Source organism: Pleurodeles waltl, chromosome 7, assembly GCF_031143425.1.
Source record: "Pleurodeles waltl isolate 20211129_DDA chromosome 7, aPleWal1.hap1.20221129, whole genome shotgun sequence".
NCBI classification, from domain to species: Eukaryota; Metazoa; Chordata; class Amphibia; order Caudata; family Salamandridae; genus Pleurodeles; species Pleurodeles waltl.
This window is the reverse complement of record NC_090446.1, coordinates 1,320,787,165-1,320,814,029: the sequence shown is the minus strand read 5'-3', so window position 1 is coordinate 1,320,814,029 and position 26,865 is coordinate 1,320,787,165. Positions and strand designations below refer to the sequence as shown.

The following is a 26,865-nucleotide window of genomic DNA, read 5'->3' as shown; positions in this document are numbered from 1 at the left end:
GCAACCCCAAACAAGTTTTTTTTTTCAAATGTGCAAAAGCCATTGAGTTTCAGTAACAAGTTACTGAATCACAATTTGGGTTTGCAAATCAGTATTTGGAAGGGGCGTTTTTGTCCCTCCACAGTGGTAGGGTATGAATGTTTTGAGAGCAAATCACAGTCACAAAACATTTATTTTTTACTGGCACCTCAGAGTAGGTGAAAACCATTTTCAAATTGGAAGGGGTCCTGTGACTGCTGCTAGAAATATTTTTAAGTGCAGGGAGTGGTCCCACAGACTACTGCCTATTCTTAAAAAATGAAACTTGAAACATTAATTTTATTTTTCTAAATGCATCCTGCTTTCCTTTAATGAAAACGGGGTGCATTAGTGTGAAGGCTGCGATTCATAAAGTGTTCGCAAATCAAGACCTATTCCGCTAATATTCATGAGGTAGGTTGATTTGTGACCCAATTAGGAATAGCTAAATGAAACTCACTGTGTTTCATACATTAGGAATAGTAATTTCCTTAATGGGATTTGGAGAAAATCACATTAGGTAATTGCTCTTCTAAAAATTTGTATATATGGCTCCAAATGTCCCTCAACTGCAATCCTTACACCCGACCAATTCAAATATCCTTAACATCACAAAGAAGAGCATTCTGAACATTACCATTAACAATTTGTAATCTCACACAGATGCACATGCATTTCTCACCTGTGACAGTATGTCCTGCAGTATCGGTATCGGTATGTATATCCCGCAGCCCAAATTTTATCTCCTCTCTCTATCCAATCCTTCGGTATATTTCAAAATCCCAACTCTTGGGTTAACACCCCCAGAACTATTTTACATAAAAAGCATTACTTTTGGCAGTTATCGTTTGTTTTTTATCATTATAGTCATGCAAGGTGCCGGTGGATAAAATGAGGTGACTGCTTGAAGTTGTCACACTTGACATAGGACCACTTGACAGCTATGCGAAGCATTGTGTCTTATTGACTGGTAATTGCTAGACTATACTGTACAACTTTTGTCAATTCACAGAAATCTCCTTGTGGGCCTATTACATGCCTTCACTTTCAGAGATCCTTAAGATAGGCAGAAATTAGTGATTATTCTATTGTTAATTGTATTTTCTGTTCCATTCACTACTTTCAGTCATTTACAAGTGTAAAAGTTAGAATTATTTTACATTTAACTCGATGTTGGCATTTCTGACCTATGCCCATCCGGTTTGATAACTATATTTAGCATATTGATACAAATACATAAAATATATATTTTACATATATATGGTCCATTTTCCGATTTCGAATTTGCCTAAAAGTGTGCTTTTTTAGCATTGCTCTACAGGAAAGCAAAACCAAAAGCTCGAAGCAACTCTTGCCAGTGTTACTCCAATCAAGTAGGGAATACAATTCTTGTGCCAAGATAAAATGGGAACAACACTGAAACATATTTTTCTAACAATCTTAGAACCCACCAGTACACCTTTGAGAACTCGTCAAATTTATCCTAAAATTGTTAGCTGTGACTGCAAGGCTGCAGCTAAGACAACTTTTGGCAGAGAGTTTTTGGCCGTGTCCTTTCTCAGCATAACAACATCCTTAACAATGGCACCTTAGTCCAAGCCATAAGGGCTGGTTCCCATACTCTCACTATTTTTCTGATTGAGCAGATCCATGTCTAGTGCTGAGATGTTTATGAAACCCTTAATCAGCTCTATAAGGAAAATATCCCACCACGGAGAGCTTCTAGTAATAATTAAAGTCGTTCATATCTCAAAGGGTGTTACTACCAACCACAAAAAAAATCTTCCTTGTGCCCACCACCTCCAACTCTTTGGTACCCCTTATCAAGTTTTATATATACACAAACGGCCACAAATATCTTTATTCAAACACCTGATGGCGTGCCTCCCTGTACCTGCTATTAGGCCATGACCAATGGAATTTCTGCTGCATGCCCATATTTCCATGCAGAAAAATACATACATGGAAAGAGGGTGAGGTGGGAGGCAGAGCAAAGTCCACAAGTCAGTCATAGCATAATGTATGTGTTTAGTTATATTCTTACCTTTTTCATGAAGCCCTCCAGCTATAACAGGGTCAATTAAGACCTTTAATGTAGTTGTAGTGATGGAAGAAAAGGAGGTGACAGAGAGCTGCAGGAAAAATATAAAACTACATCACAATTTTGGAATCCAATGTGGAGTAGAACATATATTGCCATCATCACTGTTCTCAAATTGAGGTGGTCAGGTTCACGGTAGTGATAGAGATAGAGAGTGGTGCATTCGAGAGAATTCCAGGGCAGAAAAGCCTTCAAAGTGCATATATATCCCCATAACAGACGAACTTTAGCTAGCAGATTGGCAGCATTTTTTTAAATTACACTTAGGAGCCTTACAAACTTCTGGAGAAGGAGTACTTTAGTGATTTAGTAGGAAACTGAGACAGTGGGCCATTCACCAGATCTTGAAGTCATTATTTATACATGGTCTGATAGCCATTATTTGTACATGCTGATCTTAAATGTGAGGATGAGGAACAGAAAAGTTCTAAGAAAGTTGCAGGTTATTTAGTTTTTTGGCAGAGAACCGGCTGTAGATTACTGTGATAGAACTTTGGAATTCCAAAGCAAGAAAACATCCAAATGAGGAGCCTCAAGTGGTGCTAAGTTGACATGGTTGTCACATTCAGTTGAGGAACAAAGTACTGATTAACTTCATTTGTTACTCCAAGGTTACTAATTTGATGTATGAGTATTAAAGTCAAGCACATGAGGATTCTTGTGGGCAGGATGCCCTTATCCACAGTATCCAGGAGCAGAATCTCTATATTAGAAGTGTTCAGACATAGGTAATTGGGATTTATCCATCCCCCAATGACCAGGGGGCAATCCACTACTCGTTGATGAGCAACATTCTCTTGATGTTTGATATGTAGCTGGGTATCATCAGGAAACATTTTGAAGCAAGTCCATAGATCTTTATTATTTTTTCCTGCAGTAATATATAGGCGTAAAAGAGGGTTGGGATAAAGAGGTGGTAAAGAGGGTTGGCATTCCTCCATTCAGCTGCTATTCATGAGCTCTTGCAATTCAGGAATATGAAGTCAGTGACTCAATTTAACCTGTAAGTTACACATTAGACACTGAGGAAGATAAAGACAAGGGCAGATGAGCAAAAATCTACCATCAGGAAGAAAGGACTTGGGTTTAAAGTTTCCAAATTATTTAATAAAGTATAAATATGTTTCTCAATGTGGTTTGTGAGATTGTGATCAATTTATCAGGAGCTTATGATCAATCAATCAGTAGATTGTCACCCATGATGTTATCAAGGCACTGGCATGGTCCAGTTGATTAGCTTAGTAACCAGATCTTCAGGGACTTTTGGAGCTCTGAAAGAAATGGGGAGGTCGGTAGATGAAAGGGTAGCTTGCTCTGTATTTGCTCCTAGGTAGGAGAAGAACCGACCTCTGCTTCTGCTGTGTCTGTTGCAGATGGTGAGGGTTAGAGAAAGGGACACAGAGCGGAGGTGTCTGGTGGGCTGATGGAAGTTCAGGTGGTGGTTCAATTAGGCAGGTCTGCAGTTAATTGTATGGATGGATCAGGAGCTTGAACTGGCACCTTTTATGTACAGGGAGCCATTGGAGGTCCGGTAGGTAGGAGGTGATGTGGGTTCATCTAAGAAGATCCAGGATGAGTCTGGATGCAGCATTCTGTATGGTCTATAGTAATCTTCCCTGCATACAGAGTGTTGCCATGGTCCAGTCAGGTGGAGATGAGGGCCTAGGTAAAGGTGCATCTTGAGCTGTGACATAGCCATTTGAATATCTTATAAAGCGTGCAGAGGATGAAGAAGCAGGAGGAGATGATTTGACCTGATTCTTCATGGTTAGCAAATTGTCCAGAATGATGCCTAGGTTCCTAGTGTGATCAGTGGGGGAACAAGTATGTCTGAGTTCTGAGGGTCACCAGGCTGCGTCCTATGGTGAGCTTTTGTTTCCGAAAATCAGTACCTCAGTTTCCTCTGTGATATAACTTGGATGTTAATACAAAAGGAATATTGCTAGAATAACAGTTTAAATACAGAGCTACTGCAGGAGCTGAATGATAAACATATGATCTGAGTATTGTATTGCAACATTTATATGTCATTTAATAACCATATATGAGGTGCCAAAACACTTGCCTACATGGGTATCATACTACACTATGTAGGGTGCGTGTTTAGAAGTATGTTGTCTTTGTTTTAATATGTGTAAAGTGTTTCCTTGCCAGGCATGATAACTACAGATTTGCGGAAATTGTTTTATAGGATAAAGCCCTTAGCAGTGTGATGAATGAAGATAGAGGTGCACAGTCTATGGCTATCAATAAACTGGCAGCTTTTAGCAGCTCTGCCTGTCCCTACATGGTATTTGTTATGATCATACTCGACTTAGCTGGTTGCATTATTGGGTTGCCCATTCTAAAATATTTTGACTAAGGTTTATGGCCCATGAGCAGGCTTAGGTTGGAGGGAAAAATGTGGAGTGATCTGCTGAGAAAGACTTTGTTAATATCATCCCTTATCTAAATGCTGTTGTGTGATGTCAAGAAGCGGTTGCAGTATGTAGCTTGCTTGGATCAGCAGTGGTAGACTAAATCAAAGTCCTCCATTAGCCTAGAGCATGTGGCAGATCTCTTCAGTATTCCATGCCTGTTCAGTTGGCAATGGATGGTTTAATGCTGTAGACAGGGACACTACTGGGCAATGGGCAGAGCCCATAGTAATTACATGGTTACATATTAGAAATCTTTATTATTCTGAGTCATAGTCTTCCTTGTAACAGTCCTCACCAGTGAGCATTCTGTGCTCAGTGCTCAGAAAAAAAAAAAACAAGAACCTGACTCCCCATGGGAAGCCCATGTCACATGATTCAGAAACGTGGGCTAAACCGTTAGGCTTCCTGCAATATCAAGCTAAAAAGAGAAAGCCCATTTTGTTCCCGTACCTCCCACAGGCCTGAAGGGAGAGGGATGTAGGACTGTGATGAGGAAGATTTGACTCAGAGTGATGAAGATTATCAGTAAATAATTGAGTCTTTACTGTCATCCTCTGCCTTCCTCATCACTGTCCTCACCAGTGAATGTATACCAAAGCTACTGTGAAAAAAGTGACAACACATATGCAGATGCAAAATGTATTTATTCATGTGAGAAGGAAAAAACAAATAGGGACAGTAACAAAGCCAGTGAACAGCAAGAAACACAGCTTGAAAGTCTGAAGAAAACACCTCTTCCATCCACATCTTGTAATGAATAATAAAAGTATATGGAGAGGACAATGTGGCTACAGCACACATGTCTTTCAATTATGCAATTTTCAATGCTGCCCAAGAAAAGGCAACCCCCCCTATTTGAACAATCTTGCACTACAGAGACACACCTGCTTTCTGATAAGCAACAGGAATTGTTCTAATCTAACAAGACAGAGTTGAGGTGGTAGGACTATGACCCTAATATGCAACCCCGAAGGTGACTAAAAGAAAATCAACATTCCTAAAGGAAGCAGCTCTCTCAAGGTAAATAAGAAGAACTCTTGGCAAATTAAGAGAATGACACAACATTTTCTCATCTGTACAAGGGGAAAAGAAGAAAGCTGGTAGAATGATATCTTGACAAAGTTGAAAGGGAGAGGGAACTTTGAGTACAAAAGAAGTGTCAGAGCGAAAAAATTACCTTCCCCTGAAAGAACCTCACATTTGCAGAGTGTTAGAGTAAGGGGGCAATATCACAAAATAAAATAATGGACAGATTGTTGAAACCTTTCAAACACTCACCCCCAGTCACAGATCTGGGTTTAATCCATTGTTATTTTGCTGGCCACGTCACCCCAGTTCGGACTCAGCTATATACAAATTAGTATTGACCCTGCTCCCAATGGGAGCAGTCCAGCCCAAACTGCCAAGCCAGGTCCTCCCTGGACAGGATTCAAGCATCCTGGTATTGGTTTCAGAGTATCACCCTTCATCAGCCAGGCTAACTTGAACCCAGTGGTGCACCAAGCAAGGGACCCACATCTGGGCATACCCTAGCCACTTAGGGCACACAAGGCAATATCACAAAATAAAATGTTGGAGGGAGTATTGAAACTTTTCAAACACTCACCCCCAGTGACAGATCTGGGTTTAATCCATTGTTATTTTGCTTGCCACGTCACCCCAGTTCGGACCCAGCTAAATGCAAATCAGTTTTGACCTGGCTCCTAATGGGAGCAGTCCAGTCCGAACTTCCAGGCCAAGTCCTCCCTGAAACAGAAACAAACATCCCAGCACCAGTTTTGGGGTATCACCCCTCATCAGCCAGGCTAGTTCGAATCCAATGCGAGCATGGGACCCACATCTGGGCATACCCTTCCCACTTAGGACGACAAATGCAAAAAAAACTTTTGAATGCCTTTACGCGTCATGCTGCACAAAATTACATGAGTTACACCCGCCCTAGTGCCTAGGTCATCACAGAATAATAGTTTGGCCTCAGTTTTGCTCACCTTGAGACGTAACATTTGAGAGAAGCCATAACCTTCAAGCCATAGTGGATTATATTTTTAAATGCATAAATATCTTTGCAGATCACTCCTATGGGGCAGTAGCAAAATAGGTGAACGCATTAGGGTGTGCACTGATCTCTCTGGGCAGGTGGCAGAGCTCATAATAGGAAAGTTCAAAGAGTAGACAAGGATTTTTAAGTGGTTTAGAAGACAAGCTGCCTGAAGCCTATGTAGTCCTAGAAAAACCCTCAATTTGATTTTGAATGTATTCTCTAAAAATAGACAAACTTTTAGGCCCAGATTCAAGAAGGCTGAATGCCCCCTTCCACCACATTAGTGTAATTTTTTATGACGCTAATGCAGCCCAATGCAGCCAAATTTGCTGTGCCATATTCACAAAGTGGCGCAAGTAGAAACGTTTCAGAAGACTTATTCAGATTTTGAAAGACTTATCCAGAACTTTAGGAGGGATTCAAGATTAAAGGAGAGAGACATTCATTCCGACATTGGGCTCATTATTCCTTGACTGAGAGCCTGATGCCTTGCTGATCAACTGATGACCTGAGGACGAAGACTGATTCTGCTTTGCCTACCCATACCGAGGATAGGTATAATATGATAAAATGTGACTGTTATGCATATTTTGCTTTTTCTTTCTAGGTACCAACTGCGATGTTTGATAGTATCATAGGTAGATGTTTTCCAAATTTGTGTTACTAAATTGTTTTGCATGAAGCCCAACATGCAGATGCTAATCAGAGGTTATTTGAGGATTTCTGACTATTGAGGACGTCTGATGGATTTCTCTGCCTAACTAAATGTATTACATCTCATTAACGCAGCTGACTCTGCTATTGATTTGCACTGTAACTTTAGAATGTGTCGTAATCCAAGCTTTTTGATTGCGATGACATTCCCATTTTGCGAGTTGGTAACCTGGTTACCGACTCGCAAAATAGGAATGCTAGTCGCAAATAGGAAGGGGTGTTCCCCTTCCTATTTGCGAGTTGCATCGCGATGCAGAATTGCTTTGTGACCGCGAACGTGGTCACAAAGCAATTCGCAGTTACCATCAGTGTCACACTGGTGGTAACCCATTCGCAAAAGGGAAGGGGTCCCCATGGAACCCCTTCCCCTTTGTGAATGGCCCTGAAAACATTTTTTCAGAGCAGGCAGTGGTCCTATGAACCACTGCCTGCTCTGAAAAAATGAAACTGACACGTTTCATTTTTTCGTTTGTAATGCATCTCGTTTGCCTTTAGGGAAAACGGGCTGCATTACAAAAAAAAAACTGCTTTATTTAAAAGCAGTCACAGACATGGTGGTCTGCTGTCTCCAGCAGGCCACCATCCATCTGATTGCTGCCACTTGCAAGGGGGTCACAAATTGCGACCCACCTCATTATTATTAATGAGGTGGGCCTTTGCGACCCCCTTGTGACTCGCAAATGGTGTCAGGGACACCATCCTGCATCCGGCTTTGCGGCTCACAATTTGCGAGTCGCAAAGACGGGATTTCCTACATATGGCCCTAAGTTCCTTGCATTTTGGATCTTTTAGAGGTACTATTTATATTGTTAAGTCATTTGGTTCATAAATTACATGCAACTGAAATCAAATGATTCAAACGGGTCACTTATTACCTTTGGGGACTCTTTCCCAAGTTTCAAGGTTCTCTCTGAGGTATACATGGCTTGGTAGTAATAATTTGTGGTATGTCACATTAGTAAAAGCTTCTAGGTCCTCTGATGGTGCTAGAACATAAACATGAACTCACTACCACCTTTTGAAATTGCTAATAAAAAGTCAAAGAGATGCCAGAGATGTGGAAAGGTTTTGTTATTGTATTCTTAATTTGTAGTGGTGGATACAGGGGGTGGATTCACCGCTCACTTTAGGAGACCAGGAAGCATTTTTATTTGTCAGACTTTGACCAAGAGCAAGAGAGATGAAGATAGAAAAGGGAAAACAAAGAAGCAAGAGAAAGATAGGAAAACAGTAATAAAATGACAAAAGCAGGGATGAAATACAAACTGCAAAAGTGAGATAAACAGATGTGTAAGGTGGTAGAAGAAAGAGGCATGAGGCAGAGATTAAGCACTGATTTATTCACTTGTTAGAAGTTCCTCTTAGACCCTGTTAGGGCAGGGGGCACATGGCAAACAGGGGCTACTGGGCCTTAGTCATTGTGGCTGGTATTATTTGCCTCTGCTGTCCTGGACTTTGTCTTACTATGGTTCACCTTCATTTTGTGCCCATGAATTGACCTGGAAGGTCAATGGTGGGGTGCCTCTGTTCCTCGCTGCCTGGGAACCACACACCACCCATGACATTGGAAGCAATACCCAAGACTTCTTGACCCCTGGGCAGGATGTCAACTCTCCAGCGTTGTGGATGTCAAATGAAACACCAATAACCTGCAGTATTCACCACAAGATAAGGCCTGCTAGCACAGAGACCTGCAAGGACTTCGTGCTGAACAAGCTTCTCGGTCCTCTGATGGTGCTAGAACATAAACATGAACTCACTACCACCTTTTGAAATTGCTAATAAAAAGTCAAAGAGATGCCAGAGATGTGGAAAGGTTTTGTTATTGTATTCTTAATTTGTAGTGGTGGATACAGGGGGTGGATTCACCGCTCACTTTAGGAGACCAGGAAGCATTTTTATTTGTCAGACTTTGACCAAGAGCAAGAGAGATGAAGATAGAAAAGGGAAAACAAAGAAGCAAGAGAAAGATAGGAAAACAGTAATAAAATGACAAAAGCAGGGATGAAATACAAACTGCAAAAGTGAGATAAACAGATGTGTAAGGTGGTAGAAGAAAGAGGCATGAGGCAGAGATTAAGCACTGATTTATTCACTTGTTAGAAGTTCCTCTTAGACCCTGTTAGGGCAGGGGGCACATGGCAAACAGGGGCTACTGGGCCTTAGTCATTGTGGCTGGTATTATTTGCCTCTGCTGTCCTGGACTTTGTCTTACTATGGTTCACCTTCATTTTGTGCCCATGAATTGACCTGGAAGGTCAATGGTGGGGTGCCTCTGTTCCTCGCTGCCTGGGAACCACACACCACCCATGACATTGGAAGCAATACCCAAGACTTCTTGACCCCTGGGCAGGATGTCAACTCTCCAGCGTTGTGGATGTCAAATGAAACACCAATAACCTGCAGTATTCACCACAAGATAAGGCCTGCTAGCACAGAGACCTGCAAGGACTTCGTGCTGAACATAGCATGGTAACTCAGTGGGGAATAGAAGTCTCATGTCAAGTGTTCTGTCCATCTGCAAGGTGGTGTCCAGTAAAGTGAGGGTGCTGGGAGGATGGTCTGTTTTCACCCTTGTTTTGTGCCGTATGAGCCACAAAGAGTAGAAGAGTGGTGGATCCTGGCAGGAAAGTCTTATGCTCACTCCTCTGGGTAAGTCACCTCTTCGTGTTGCTAGTTTGTCCTTAGTACCTGGACATCCGATCTGGCTATGCTTGGTCAGATGCAATGTTCAGTGCCTGCAGGGAATCACAGCTAGGTAGTCTGTCCATCCTCTAGTGGCACTTGTGTCTTGGCAGCACTCTGAAAAGTGCATTGTTCTGTATTTCCCCTATGTGATTGCATCGCATGCTGTCTGTTCATCCGTAGTAGCTGCTTCTCCTTCCAGGCTGCGCTTTGGCTGATGTTGTTTTTCAGCCCTTGCTGTATGCCACAGGATGGTCCTCTGATAGTAATTTACTCCATTTTACATTGGTGCTCTGTATAATGCCTTCTCAGTTATCATCAGCTCATCTCTCCATCTGCTCCTCCTTTCAAATGTCATTTCCAGGCTGCTGCCCGGACCCAACCTTTGTTTAGTGACTCCTCTCAAGTTTTGGCATCACCTAAATAGGTTTTGGCCTCACCTAAAGAGCCCTTTCAAACTGCAGAACCGAATATGCAGTCTCACCCCTCACCTCTAACAAGGGGTGTTGCTTCAGGAAGTCTAATCTCAAGCACTTTGCTAATAAAGTCTTCACTGAATTTGTAGAGGGAGCTCTATGACCATCGTCCTTACACCAAGGTCGGCATCTCTACCCTCCAGCCCCTGGGGTGCAGGCAGCAAACTTCCACTGTCTGGGTTGCTGTCATCGCTCTACATCTTCTGCCAACACAATCAAGAAGCATCCAAATGGATCCCAATCTGCTTGGTAATTAATACTGTGGGCCAAACATGAGGATGTACTTCAAAAGACTTCTGCTCAGGTATTTGCAGAATCTCCTTTTCAATGTGTACATTATTTGCCCATATATTTTCCCACATTGTTACGGTCTTGAGTTTCCTGCTTTCTTTGAGTGTAGCCTAAAGCACTTGCTGTTTATTTAGATATGCTTCTAATTCTTCCCGTTCTCTTTCAGCCATGAGCTAACCAACTGACCACTGGAGTGGCAGGCAGATTATTTACCTTATTCTAGTGCCTTTCAAAAATACCTAATATAGCACAGTCTTCACTTGAAATTAATGTTTCTTGTGACAATTTTGCACCATCAAACTGCTTTCTATCACAGAAATACTCGCTATATCCCTATAATCCAAAACTTCTGATTGTCACCTCTTTTTTCTTTCAAATAGCCCTCTCCTTCCCTGATTTTCTCTGAATGCCTCCTCTGTCTGAGCACAACCTTCCCTGTCACATGCATGTTTGCCTAATCTCTATTATTGTATTCTGCAAACTGTCTTCAAGTCAATTACAGTATAACAAACTCCTTTCCTCTGTATGTCCTACCCCCACAACCTAACAATACATAGCCTCTACTAGCTCATGTATTAATACCACCACCCATGTGCATGTGCCACTTACCTCCATACTAATGAACACAATTATCTCCGATTAAATTATTTCTCCATAAAGAAACTGGAGTGAATGCATAGAATGGTTTGCTTGGGCACACAAGACTAACCCCCACAGAAACAATAACCAATAATATTGGGCTAAGCTCTATCCCTGGGTTCCAGAGCAGTGTGCTCTCTGGTGTAAAGTGCATCAATACCTTTTCAGGGTCAGTAAGCAATAAATAAATGCCATTACTATTACACGATTGGGGCAAGGGAATCCAAAATAGAACACACAGGCCTCCATTACTGAGTTGGCCACTGTCAAGCAAATAAGGGCATGCTTTGTGCCCCTCTCCAGGTCTAGAACAGGTCCTAGACCACATTAATGTCAAGCGACAGACCTAGGCATTCACAGTAACACAGTTGGGCACTCGGGAATGTGAAACACGTTATTACACCAGACATTCCCATCCTAACATTTCTCCTTTAATTACTTTGTTGACTCATCTTTCTGCCTTTTGTTATTCACTAATTGTCCTTTTTTGAAGTTGGTGTCTTATCTATGGCTTCTACTTCCTCTGATATATGTTGGTCTGATTGCTTGGGGTGTGTGTTATAGCTGCATTTATCTGTGGCATATCCCTCTGGGTACAAGAGTTCATTTTAGGTTGAAGTGTAATGGTTGCAAGGAAAGACTGGGAACATGCTGACAGCTTCTCTAGGAATTCATTCTGCCTATTGCTTTCCATCGGCTTTGTGTTTTCTAACTCATATTTACTTGATTTCCATTTGCTGGGTTTAGTTGTTTTAGGCTGTTCAACATGTCTTTTTACCTCCCGTGGAGCATAGCGTGTTTACCACCTCTCTGATTGGCTCCTTGCATACTTCCATGAGCGCTCGCTTTCTGAGAACATTTTTTTCTTTTTTGTGAGCCACTCCAGAACAGTACGTTTTCCTTAAAAGCTAGTTCAGAAAGCAGTAAGTGTGCTGTATTTCCTGGAAGTAGTTTCCTTCCTACTGTCATTCTGCTTGACTTATTCTACGTAACTTCTGCCAATACCAGTTCATCAATTTTCATGCCTGACAATGTTTTCTCTACAAGCTTGTTTATTTTGGGCAGTGCTCTTAACCAGTGGCATAACTTAAACTATCCACTTCGTCAGTTTCACTCCCATGACGGAAACACCGGAAGTAGGGATGTGGGGGGTACTGAAGCATCCTAAAAATAACCATGCTGGAGTTGAGTGAGCAATAAATAAGCTTTTAAATTTTGTTTGTGCATTCAAACATAGAGGTCAAATGTTACGCTCTGTCTTTCAGGGGAGGGTGGTGTTTACTTTTGTTTCTCTGACTGCAAAGTAATAAACTTTCTGTGTAATAGGGGGTGGAAAAGGCTGCAGATGTTATTCTTTCCTAACACACAACAAACGTTAAATACCAGTAAATTAACTGTTCAGATATTTCAGAATATATCAGAATTAGGAAAGCACAAATGAAGCACAATTTGTGTAATTCTGAAGTGTCTGGTACAAATATTTTAACACAATCAAAACAAATCATACACTATGTGATGTCAATGTCCATGTTATCATTTGTGTGCTGAATAGCTTTATCAATAAAACTGTATGTCTGTGCAAATGTAATATTAATTTCAACTGAAAAGGTTTTGTCAGTAATAGAAGTGTGATACCGCATTGTGCATACTCTACTCCACGCCACTCTACTCCGTGTCACTATATGTCACTCTATAATACTCTGTTCTATGCCACTCTTCTCCCCTCCACTCTACAACACTCTACACCACTGTACACCATCCCACTCTATTCCACCCTACCTTTACCACCCCAGGCCACTCTACTTCACGCCACTCTATTCCATGCCAATCTACTCCACTCTATGCCACTTTACTCCACTCTGTGCTACTCCACTCTTCACCACTCCACTCTTCTCCACTCTATAAAACTATAGTACACTTCACAACACTCCACTCTATGTTGCTGCACTCTTGATCCTTCACTGTGCTCCACTCCACTGTACTCTACTCTGCGACAATCCACTCTCTGACACCCTATTCCACTCTACGTCACTCCACTCTATGCCATTCCATTCTACAATACACTAGTCTACTCTACTCCGTGCCACTCTGTAACACTCTACTCCACTCCATGATACTGTACTCCATGTTACACCACTCAGCTCTACTACATTCCATGGTACTCTACTCCACTCCACGCCACTCTACTCCACTCGACTCCATTCTAAGCCACTCCACTCTATGCCAGTATACTCCACTCTACTCCACTCTATGCCATTCTATGTCCCTTCACTCTGACAGTCTATTCCACTCTACGCCACCCGATGCCACTCCACTCTACTTCACTCCATGCCACTCTACACCACTTTACCCCATTCTGTGCTACTCCACTCTACTCCATGACACTTTGCTCCTGTCTACTCCTGTCGTAGTTGGACTCTCGCTCATAGGTGAGACTGCTGGTTTAGGGATGACAACACTTTTGTTTGTTGGCGACTAGGCCAATCCTTCAAGTCGCAGTTGTCGGCCGAACCCTCGCAACTCACAAGCAGTACCTCACCAAAAACACAAACAGTAAAAAGTGATTTCTGGCAGCCCGTATGCATGGACTCTAGAGTGCACCATCTCAGGGGAGTTGTGGTGGAACGGAAGTTACACTTTTCTCATGTTAGCAATAAGTCTCAGTCTCACACAGGCAATAAAGTAGATGTAGGAGAGTTTTTAACAGGTTTATTAAATAGACTGCAATCCACTGTAAAAGGCATGAGGTGCAGTGATTAGGATAATGAACGATGCAAGAAGCAGAATTGTAAAGATGAGAGTCGTGAATACAAAAAGGCCACCATCTTGCAATAAACGTAATGTGTGAAATATCCCTAAAACCTTAGCATGGAGAACCTAATCTCTAACCTAACAAGAGCTAGGTGTGGTAAACCTAATCTGCCAGTACCAGGTCCATGAGAAGCACCCCCCAACCCTTGTTATCTTGGAATGAGGTCTAGGTCAGACTTTGTGGTGACACAAAGGCTAAATCTGCATCAAGTCGACGTGCAGCATAGATGGCATTGATAGCATCTGGTAGGAATCCCTCTGATAACCTTGTCTGTGTGAGATGTATTTATACAGATCTTGTAGAACCCCTGACGCAGGTATGTTCCCATGCTTGGGATGGCAATTATGTAAACAATTCCCTCCAAAAGTACATTATGTTCTTGCCACATGTAAGTGGGAAAGAGACATGACATGAATACTTACGTATCTCACTTAACTTTGACGCTGATAGTGATGCCTTCACAGAGTGGTACTGATAATGTAAAATCAAAACATTTCACTAAATATAAACATAGCAGCCATTTTGAAAAAAAATAATTAAATAAATAGGTTAAGACAGAGAAAGCTAAGTAGGTTAAAAGTCACTAGGTGATGGGGCACAGGCCTGCAAACCAGGAGGCTAAGTTAAACTCCTGAATCCCATTAAAACTGAAAATCCACTACACCCTCCCCATTGTCAGAACAAGGATGATGCCATAGTGATGACACCAGAGAAGGTGTATGAATCCAAGCTAAAATGCTCAGATCTAAAAACAAGCTAACATCTTATAAAAGTAGTTAAAAACCATTAAAAACATACCAATAGATAACATGTTGAATATGACAAGCACTTCAGGCCAAAGTTGATCTTATTGAAAAGGGAATTCGGCATAAACTTTGAAAACGATGGAATAAAGCCAATGATCAAACTATCCCATCCTATACTAGTATAGGTGTCAGAAATAATTTTTGGTAGTTGACACTCCTGTTCCAGGTGTGGAATCTCCCAGAGCGGCTGGCTTATAGCCAACGGTACCGCTTCCCCATTTAACGTTACTGGGTCTGATGGAGGAGACTGTGTCGAAGTTACGCATCAGTTTCATCCCCAAATCCAGGGCTGGTGCAGCCCCATTTTTATTTTGGATTTGTCTTAACACTTCTGGTAAATTGGCAAGTGTCAGGATACCATGTGTGGTAGTGTATATTGCAGTGAAGACTGTACTCCACGTGGTGCAGTCGTTCACTGAAGGAACCATTCAGAATGGCAAGCACATTGTGAGAATTCTATGTTTTTCCTGTGGTCCTGTATGGGGAAACGCAGCTTCCAGTTGATTGGTTTTTTGTGCTATCCAGAACGGGATTTTCTTTCGTTCCGTGGGCACCTTGCCCAGGATAGAATGTACTGTTTGTGGGTTAACCCCAGTAACGGTCAATTGGTATCCAGCTGGGACTGGTGATGCTGGTGTTGTGTTCAAAGTTCACAATACGAACTGAACAAGTCATCTATATAATGTTACTAGTTCATTGTAAAGATTGCGCAGATCAGCTGACTGCATATTTTGTACATCTGGGTGTGGTGTGTATGGCCACGTTGGTCCATCATTACTTAAGGAACCTAATCTCCCAGATTTTATTACATGTGGTAGGGTGCCATTAAACCAGTTCTGGTGTTCTTGATAAGTAATAGGTATATCAAGATACTGGTATGCTCAGTACCGTTGTGGTACGTTTGCTATTTCATATGTGTTGAATGTATATGTTATTTTGTCTTCCACAGGAAAGATGACCCAGGAATAGAATGTTTCTGTCTGGTAACCTTCATTTGATTCTACTATGAAGGTAACATCCCTGCCCTCATCTTTCAAGCCATGTGCTATTAGATGCAGTGTTAATGCATGTCTAGCATTCTCTGGAATGTGTATTCTGTTATCCATGTTGGATAATAGGTAGAGAAGGAATACCAAATGGGGCAACAGTCCTTTTAGGAGTTCAAGCTTGAACAACCTAAAGCCTAGTTGGGTGCTCCCTGTTCAGCTGAGGAGGATTATCCCCAAGACCACGGATGTCTCCTTATAATGGTACTTAGGGTACCTGTTGTGTGTGAGACAGAAATACTTAGGATATCCATAAATTAGTTCCAAAACACCATTTTTTGTGGCGCCGTGTATTGTTGGACTCTTGTTCCTAGGTAAGACTGCTGGTTTAGGGATGACAGCACTTTTGTTTAAAGGCGACTAGGCCAATCCTACTACAAGTCGCATCTGTTGGCCCAACCTTCCTGGCTCACAAGTAGTACCTCATCAACAATACAAACAATAAAAGGTGATTTCTGGCTGCCTTTACGCATGGACTCTAGAGTGCGACATCTCAGGGGACTCGTGGTGGAATAGAAGTTACCATTTTCTCATTTTAGCAATAAGTCTTAGTCACACACAGGCAATAAAGGAGATGCAGGAGAGTTTTTAACAGGTTTATTAAAAAGATTGCTCTCTACTTTAAAAGGCATGAGCTGCAATGATTAGGATAATGAACAATGCAAGAAGCCGAAGTGTAAAGATGAGAGTCTTGAATACAAAGACCCCCACCATCTTGCAATAAACACAATATGTAAAATATCCCTAAAACCGTAGCATTTTGAACCTAATCCCTAACCTAACGAGAGCTAGGTATGGTAAACCTAATCTGCAAGTACCAGGTCCATGAGAAGCACCCCACAACACTTGTTACTTTGGAATGAGGACTAGGTCAGACTTTGTGTTGGCACAAAGGCTGAATCTGCATCAGATTGGCGTGCAGCATAGATGGCTTTGATAGCATCTGGTAGGAATACCTCTGATAACCTTGTCTGTGTGAGATGTATTTATAGAGATCTTGTAGGACCCCTGACGCAGGTATGTTCCTAAACAGTAGATAAGCAGGCATGCTTGGGACGGCAATTATGTAAACAGTTCCCTCCAAAAGTACATTATGTTCCTGTCACACGAGGGTGGGAAAGGGACAATATGTGAATACTTACGTATCTCACTTAACTTTGACGATGATAGTGACGCCTTCACAGAGTGGCCCTGATAGCATAAAATCAAAACATTTCACTAACTATAGACATAGCAGCCATGTTGAAAGAAATAATTAAATAAATAGGCTAAGACAGAGCAACCTAAGTAGATTAAAAGTAACTAGGTGACAGGGGCACAGACCTGCAAGCCATAAGGCTAAGCTATACTCCTGATTCCCATTAAAACTAAATAGGATCCACTACACTACACTCCAACATATGACACTCCACTTTACTCCACTCTACATCATTCCATTCTGTGACACTCCACTGTATGACACTCTGCTCCACTCTACACCACTCAACCTAATGCCACTGTTCTCTACAACACTCTATGCCCCTCTACACCACTCTACGTCACTCCAATCTACGAAACCCTATGCCACTATAAGCTTCTCCACTCTGTGCCACTCCAATCGGACGCTGTATGCCGCTCCACATCCCTTTACTCCATTCTATGCCATTCCACTTTATGCCACTCCACCCTATCGCCACTTCACACTATACCACTCCACTCTACAACACTCTACTCCTCTTTACTCCACTGTATGCCACTCTACACTACTACATTCTACTCCACTCTATGCCACTCTACACCACTCCACCTCACACCACTCAGTGCCACTCTAGCCTTCTCCACTTTATGCCATTCCAATCTACGAACTCTAGGCTACGCCACATTAATTTACTCCATTCTATGCTATTCTACTTTACACCACTCCACTATATGTCAGCTCACTGTATGACACTCTTTTTCTCTCTGCGCCACTCCACTCTGTGACTATCCGCTCTGACACTCTACTCAACTCTATGCTACTTCATTCTTTGCCACTCCATGCCACTTTACTCCATTGTATGCCACTTCACTGTTTGACACTCTATAATACCCTACTCCACTCAATGACACTCTGATCTACGACACTCTACTCCATTCTACTCTATGCCACTCCACTCCACTACATGCCACCCCACTCTATGCCACTCCACGACACTCTACACCACTCCACTCTAAGATGCTCCACTCAACCACACTCTACTCCATTCTAAGACACTCCACGATACTCCTCTGTATGATTCTGTACTCTACAACACTCCACTCTATGACACTCCACTCCACACTACAACACTCCACACTATGACACTCTACTCCTCTCTTTACAACTCATACTACTCTACTTCACTTTATGCCACCCCATGCTGTTGCATCCCACTTTATGACACTCTACTCTACTCCACTCTACCACAGTATATGCTACTCCACTCTATGCCACGTCTCTGTACAACAGTACTCCATGCAGCTTCACTTTATGACACTCTAATCCATTCTAATCCACTCTATGGGTCGATTACATTCTACTCCACTCTACGCCACTCAAGGCCACTCCACTCTGCTCCTCTCTTAACACTCCACTCTGTACCACTCCACTCTATGCCACTCTACTCCACTCTATGACACTATACCACTCCACTCTACAATGATCCACTCTATGACACTCCACTTCATGCCATTCTCTTATACACCACTACTTTTATTCATGCTGAAAAGTAGCCACGCCTGTGTACTACATGGCCAAAATACATTTGCAAAGCTAAAAGCTCTTGTACAGGCAAGACCTATTGGCTTAGCCACTTTGTGTTCATGGGAGCCCCTAACCCATAGAGACCTCCACTTCTCTCTCTCTTAAGTCTATCCAGCAAGCAGAATATCTCCTTTCATGTTGGTTGCTGGGTGATGTCATGGCTCAAACCTCGCTTAGCTCTATAGAAAAGAAAGGTAGTTTCTGCCACGTGTGAAAAATAAACACAACGGCTTCTGCGGTAGCTTCTGCAAGTATGGACTTGTTCACAGAGCGAAATCCTTTTCATGGCCTGTGCTCAAGAGGCTAGCCATTCCAGGATATTTGTAGCGACGCAAAGACAGACATTTTCGAACTGTTTAGTCACGATGGATTACAACGTGATTGGTGCAGATTTTGGTGGGGCAGATCCGAGACCTCTGTATCGTTCATGTCTTCTCGGACTAAATTTAAACTGAGCATCTTGAAGTCTACTCCAGCTCGGGCTGCTTGCGCTCTTATAAACTGCGAATCTTATTATCTGGCATCCCAACTTCAAGGAAGGTGTGGGTGGCATGCTTAAATTACTAATGTCGGAACAGATTTAAATGTCCAGACTGAGAATGGATAGAAAACTAGCTGGACCATTTGCGCAGGTGGTGGGAGATAACCTTTTATATAAATATTGACCAGACAAAATAAGTGAAGTGGCCTCAAAAAACCAATAGGGGGATTAATAATTTGATGCATAATGATCTCTGTTAAGGATTCGATTTGATGTTGGAAATTACGCGGGTGCTTTGTCGGATAATCCCTTCTGTCAATTATGCGGAATAACTCATGAATAAAGCAGGCCGCCCAACTTTGTTTATTTGTTATGGGCAACTATTTACATTTGTTTTCTTGTTGACTGATAAAAAAATTTATTACAACTAAAAAATATATATATGTTATATCACATGAGCAGTTATTTAATTCAGGTGGAATTCGGTAAATATGTTAATCTGGTGGGAAATCAGTACAGAAACAAATCTGAGCATTTCAGTGTATGGATATAGCACAACAGGAGGTCGATATTCTTTTAAGATTTCTTTATTAGATTTTCAATTTTTCAAACATTACGTTTACTGGTATCTGTGAACTAGTTGCATCAGAAAACGCAAATCTCCCAAAGGTATCATTTGTAAATAGAGCAGCTCAAGTCGGACCAAATTACATCATGGCTTCACCTCGTAATAGAATGTTTTCACGATACAGAGTACCAAGTCAGGGGTTTCCCTCGTGTTCTCGATATTCCTCCCAAACTCTCCCACATCCCCCACAGTTAAACTGCAGCTTTGTACGTTATCTCAGTTTGGTGGCCAAAAGGTTTGCAGCAGGGACAGTGCGAACTGCTGACTAAATCCCTCTGGAATCTGGCCCCGTTCGACTGGCTGCCTCCTGATGGGCATGTGATCCAGTTGTCGGCCCCTGACACCCTGCACGTGTGCAGTTAAGGGCCGGTATGCGATCCTAACCCTCCGAGGTTAACCCGCTGGTGTCCCGATTTCTTCAATTTGGGGGAGCCTCACTGAGAGACAGAGAGTCATCTCCCCATTTGCTTGATTACCTTCTTTTTCTTTTTATACAATCGCATGCCTCATGTATCCAAGGTTTTACTGACCGTTTTACTATCTTGGTAGAGGTTTTATGAATCAGCCTTAAGGCATTTTAAAGTTTAGTAAGGTTTATTGTGGCTTTACTCTTTTAATTGTGCGAGGGCTTTAAGTAACTATGCTGAATAAATATTGATTGATTGAATGACTCCTCCCTAGATCCACCTATGCTTGTTGGGGCGTCCCTGGACTCATAAATGACGATTTCTTATATGCAGCACCTATCCATTCATTGTCTCCATTAGGCCAAGCTAGGAGGTATTTGTGGCTGCCAATTGTAAGCAATGTCACAGTTCCCCATGGTGAGTCCTAATCTCAGAAGGGTTTTCTTTGCCCTTGTAAAGCCCTCCTCTTGAAATATTTTCAATAGTGCCAGCCTAGGTTTCAAGTCTAGTGGCTATTTTAACACCGGTTGGAATCTGTAGGCCATTACCTCCCAAAATGGCCTGAACCAGGGCAGGACCAAATGTTGTGGATGAAATCTCCCACAGTTGTTTGGCACTTGAGACACTCTGGTCCCAGACCTCGTGGATACGCCAAAGCCTATCTGGAGTTAAGTGTATTCAAGGAAGGTATTTTAAACTGGATCATTCAGTGTCTATTTGAGATGCCTCCTCTCTGGGGGCCATCAGTCGAACGTCTATTCTTAGTCATCCAACTGGCCAATGTCAAGTTCCCAAGACTCACTGATCTTCGAAAAGGTGATTGGGGAGTTTATAACTAGGGTTCGACACAAGGCGAAAGGAGAAAGAAAACCTGTTGGAGTAGGTCATCAGGCACATTTTTTTAAATAATGAATCATCCAGAACTTCGTTGGCTTGGTTTCTCCATTGAAATGTGAGGTATAGTATGGTGGCCTGACACGAGGAGGGTAGGATATATTGGCAAATCAGTGAGAAGGGAGGCAGCTGATGAGGAGTTGCCTTTAGATTGAATGATGGAAGTGTTGGAAGCATTATCAATATATATATGCATGGGGTACTTTATCCAATATATTGTGTTACCGTGAATCATGATTTCTTATTTAGAAGTTCCTTTCTGAAAGATTGCACTCCTGCTTTGTGCTCTCTTCCTTCCCTTACTGGGTGGAGGGGGGTTGAGGAGGGGTAGGTGGGTGATATAGTTTGGATCTGTCTCTCCCCTGTAGATGTTTTGGCTCATGACAGGGGTGTTTCTTACATCCAAAAATGCATGAAGGGATTTTGGGTCAGATGTAGGTAGAAATGGGATTGTGATTCGCAATTTGCGAATTGCAAGGGGGTTGCAAAGACTCACCTCATTAATATTAATGAGGTGGGTCGCAATTTGCGACCCCCTTGCGATTCCCTGCACTCACAGGGATGGTGGCCTGCTGGAGACAGCAGACCACCATGCATGTGACTGCTTTTTCAATAAATACGTTTTTTTTTTGGTATTGCAGCCCGTTTTCCTTAAAGGAAAACGAGTTAAAATACACTCGTGAAAATGAAACCATTTAGTTTCATTTTTTCAGAGCAGGCACACTGCCTGCTCTGGAAAATTATTTTTAGAGGCATTCACAAAGGGGAAGGGGTCCCTATGGGACCCCTTCCCTTTTGCGAATGGGTTAGCACCCACTTCACATGGGTGATAACTGCAAATTGCTTTGCGACCGCGTTCACGGTCACAAAGCAATTCTGCATAGCGATGCAAATCGCAAATAGGATGGGGAACACCCCTTCCTATTTGCGAATCGCATTCCCATTTTGCGAGTCGGTACTGACTCGCAAAATGGGAATGTCCATCGCGATGCGCTTTTTGCATGGCGCAAACTGCGAATTTCGCAGTTTGCGCCATGCAAAACGTTTCCTACATCTGGCCCCTAATTCCGTACCACTTCTGGGTAACCATTTGCCACAAGTCCATTTGATTTACTGGCGATACAATGTTTCTTTGTGCTTAAGGGGTGTGCTTGCCTCTGAAGTCACTTACACGGCGAGCCCTCAATGCTAATGGATGACTGGGTTTGTCTCCACGCAGAACATGCGGGTCCGCGTGCTTTCCGGCTGCAGCTTCCACACGAGGCACCTGAAGCAAGTGACGGGCACTCTCAAGGAGAAGTTCCTTCTGGTGGACGGCGAGTCTGTGATCACGGGTACATACAGGTATGAACAAGTCCTGCTCAAGCAAATATGGCGCATATTTAGAAAATGCCCAGTAATGCCTCATTGCAAACGTTGCGGTAATCAGACGTGAGTGAAAAAGCCTGGCTGTGCCCACATCGGCATTACAAGCATTGCAGTATTTTAACCCTTAGGTAATTACCCTAAATTATCGACAATACTGGTTTCGGTATTACCTCATATTTCCAGGCAAGTTGTAATGACATGACACAGAAGCTATACATCAAGCTTTTTCAAAGCATATTGTTGTAGTCACACAAAGCACATTTCGCAAATATTTCTTTTTTCATACTTTCATTAAAATTTCTAACTTTATGATACTTTACAAATGTTTTCAGAAGTTGTTTATTTAATCATTAAGCCTTTATGCTCGCTCTCCAATTTTTGTTGAATGAACCATTACCAGATTTCCTTAACACTTAACACTTGGCTAAAATTATCTTTAAAAAAAGACCTTTCGATTCGCGGAATTTAGAAACCGTATACCAAAAAATATGTGAACTATTTTTTTAACAAATTATTTTTTAACTCCTTCAGGCGTCTTTTACATGATACGTGTCATCTACGTGCACTAAGTATTCACTAGACTGTTTTTTATTAAACGTCATCACATTGGCCTTAGAGTGAGTTCCTATTAGGGAGACACAACCTTGCTTAACATTAAAAGCTTCACTATTGCGCCCGAGGCTGGCATCTACACAACCACGGCACAGGAAGTAGTTTAAGAATCAAAAATGTGTTAAACCGTAACTGAGCTTAATGGTCTTCTTGTTATGAACTCACACTCGTACAGCAGTGCTTAATTTGTAAATAAAAAGGTGTGTGCGAGCACGGAATACTGAGGCAGAGTAATCCTAACACCATCTCGGGCCTCTTCAATATATTTACAGTCACCACCTACCCCTTCAGATTACTCTTGCAGCTTTATGCTTTCTCTCATTGTGACGCTTTTTCGTTTTTCTCTTCCTACTCGAGCATTCAGCTGCACTGGTGGCGGGCTCCCAAGAACATCGATGCCCCCCTGTACTTATTGTTTCGAAAATGGAGATCTGGGAGAGATGGTGAGATAGAGGAGGTAGCAAAGTATAGAGACGTGGAGGTCACACAGAGAACAAGCAGAAGATGGATGCAAAATGTAGACACAAAAGACAGAAGCAACCATCTGTTTTTGGTACGTGGTTGTTCTAGAGATAGGATTTCATGAACGATCTAAGGAAGAGCTCCTATAAAGCCTTTACTGGAGTGTATTGTTGCATTCCAGGTAAGCCCCAGGCTTTCTGCCTGCCCTAGGTTTTGCAAGACTCTCAAATTTATGGTAATAAAGCAGACTTTTTGATTGTCTATGGCACTACAAATGCGACCGACATCAAAGAGATATCCCTGGTATTGACACAAATTTAAAGCTCAGATAAAGCATTGTGTGAAAGTGAGTTGACAAATGAGGTTAAGAGGTGATCTCAGTGGCTGCTTCGAAGCATTATCAGGAGGTGAGAAACTGAGGAACGTGAGGCGTCCTGGAGGCAGTTGTGGTTTCTGCACATTGGACAACTGGTGAATGGCTTTAAATTTAATGAAGATGCTGGTGAAGAATGGAGTACTTGAATTCATGCAGTACAAGTTACTGATATTTATGGAAAAGGTTTGTTTGTGGAAATAAGAGTACTTACGTTCCTGCAGAATTCTTGATCGCATGGAACCTATGGCTTATGGAGATCCGGATGCTGGCTTGTGCTTGCTCATGGCAGACACTTAGGTCTTGGAGAAGAGTCTGCTCAGGCAGTCGAGCATGGAAAGGGATGGAGCTACCGGTGAGTGAGTTACTCGAGGAGTCTCACCCATTGAGGATGGATTTTTCGAACCTACACCCAAAAGGTTATTTAAATTCACGGAGAATGGGGACATTACTCGAGTTTGTGGGGAAACTGAGCAGGGGGATTTGTGTTGATGGAGAACGTGGTGCTAAACATATGAAGACTCATGGAAAAGCACATGGAGAAGTCTGTAATCAAATAGTTATTACATTTACGTGATGAGCGTCAGTAATTAAATCCTTGCAAATCTTTTAGTTGGCAGTTTATGCAAAAGCACATGAGCACTCTGCAATCAATGTTTATTTCGCCGTAAGGTCTGGGGAATGTCTAGAAACGTGTAGCATTTTGTGTTAGAATGGGCACAGACAGTACTCTGACGTAAGCTTCGGTAACTTTGGCGCCAAGCACCCTGATAAGAAAGATCTGGTTCACGTTGAGGCAGGGTGCCTGCTTCACAGCCGACCACGGAGACATGGAGGCCCATCTGCAGCCGAGGATACAGTGTGCACATGTGACATTTATCCAGATGGCAGACTTACCCTGAATACAGGATCTGCACAGGATGGGACTAGGAGATACCCTGATTGGTTCTACTCAAGCAAACACATAGTTTGCTTTCCCGGACAATATGCTAATGAGGTCATGGGTAGTACATTTTCTTTAAGGTGCTTCTGTGTAGAAGTGGTATTTTGTACCCTGAGTCCAAGAGTACGAACCTAGGGTAAAGGTTTCGGCTGCCCGGTTATGCAATATTTACCATCTGGAGTATATTTTGGTGGCAGAATTACTACGCTACGTTCTCCAGGTAAATTTCAGGACGTCCTACTTGCTACTGTTTATTGGGGTAAATGCCCATAAAAAAGATTATACATGCTGATGTTTTGAGGTAGAAATCACATCTGCATCTTAAAACTAAGGCCAAAAGAAACACAGCGCCTGGTATATACCTCACCCAAGTTATCCGTGTGTTTACATGGTACTGTGAATACCCACTCCTCAATTCCAAAGTACTCGGAATCGTGTCCTAAGAGTAGGGAAGATTTTATAGGATCTTGGCGCACATTCTGCTAAACATGCTGTATTAAGGGTATTTTGGTTGTTTTATTCGAGATGTAGATAGCTACACGTCATTTCTTCTAGTGTGTGTTTTGTTGTTATGTATGAGTAGCTACACAGTTATAAAGCGCCACTGAGGCAACTAAGCACTTTGGAGTCAACCAACTTTCTGACTCTGTTTAGGTGTTGTGTACCTGGGCCAGCAGGCTGTTTTCTATAGACTTCAATCTGGGGTGCTGAGTGAATGTGGTTGTTAGATTCAAGGTGAATGCCTCCGTTTGCTTTATGGAGGACCAGGGAAGTCTTGCATTTTAAACTAGCTAGTCTGTTGGATGTTTGAGAAAAAGGTGTGTCTTCAATTGTATCGTGAATGCAGTTAGGCCAGTCGGTTGTGGTTACAGGTGAATCTTGACTTGTTTTGTGAAGGTTGGCAGACTCGGCTGTTGAGGGAAGAGAAGACGTTTGCATCATTTCCTGAAGATAAGCAGGCCTTGTTTTGTTTGGAAGAAGGCAGGCTTTTAATTACTTTTTGGCAGACTGGTTGTTTGGTAAAAATGGTGAGCAGTGGTCTGTTCTCAGGGGGCATGAAGGTTGCAGTGTGGGGGTTCTAAGTTATTTTCAGTTGGTAGGAAGGCTCTAGTATTGGCGGAAAAGAAGGATCTTGAGCTCCTCTCTGAAGCGTAGTAGCTTAGTTTGTGTGTGGGTCTGTTCTGACTGACTTTATAATTAATCTAGAAAAGGTAAATTAATGGAGGGCTTGAGAGAATGAGCAAATGTTGAGTGCAGGGTTTGGAGGAGTTAACGGAAATCTTGCAACAGAAGTAATATGGGCTTTTCGTTAGTAACAAGGATACCTATTTACCTTCATAGATCAGCATAATAAACTACATGGGGTTTGTGAAATGCAAAAGAATAATGAAATGTTTCTATGCAATTGCTAGAATTAGGAGTGTACACTGATAAGAATAGTGCTTTAGTGATTGTTTCGGATTAGCATTAGTAGTTAGAGAGTTATTGTGATATATTAGGAATTAATTTGTCACAGCATAGATAGCTGACAACTCACAGACAGATGCACAATGGCTATCTATCCTCATAGACAGATGCACAATGGCTATCTGTCCGCATAGACAGATGCACAGCGGCTATCTATCTGCATAGACAGATGCACAGCGGCTATCTGTCCGCATAGACAGATGCACAGTGGCTATCTATTCGCATAGACAGATGCACAGTGGCTATCTGTCCGCATAGCCAGATGCACACTGGCTATCTATCTGCATAGACAGATGCACAGTGGCTATCTAACTGCATAGACAGATGCAGAATGGCTGTCTATCTGCATAGACAGATGCACAGCGGCTATCTATCTGTATAGACAGATGCAGAATGACTGTCTATCTGCATAGACAGATG

The 26,865-nt window shown here is 42.3% G+C and overlaps 1 protein-coding gene across 2 annotated transcripts in view; it reads left to right on the top strand.

Moving 5' to 3' along the window:
- Positions 1-26,865, top strand: part of FAM83E (family with sequence similarity 83 member E) — a 379,140-nt gene that overhangs the window by 198,570 nt on the left and 153,705 nt on the right. For both annotated transcript variants that reach the window (XM_069200658.1, XM_069200657.1), the window contains exon 4: positions 22,440-22,564. In XM_069200658.1, the coding sequence (XP_069056759.1) occupies positions 22,440-22,564 (125 nt within the window). The remainder of the gene's footprint in view (positions 1-22,439; positions 22,565-26,865) is intronic.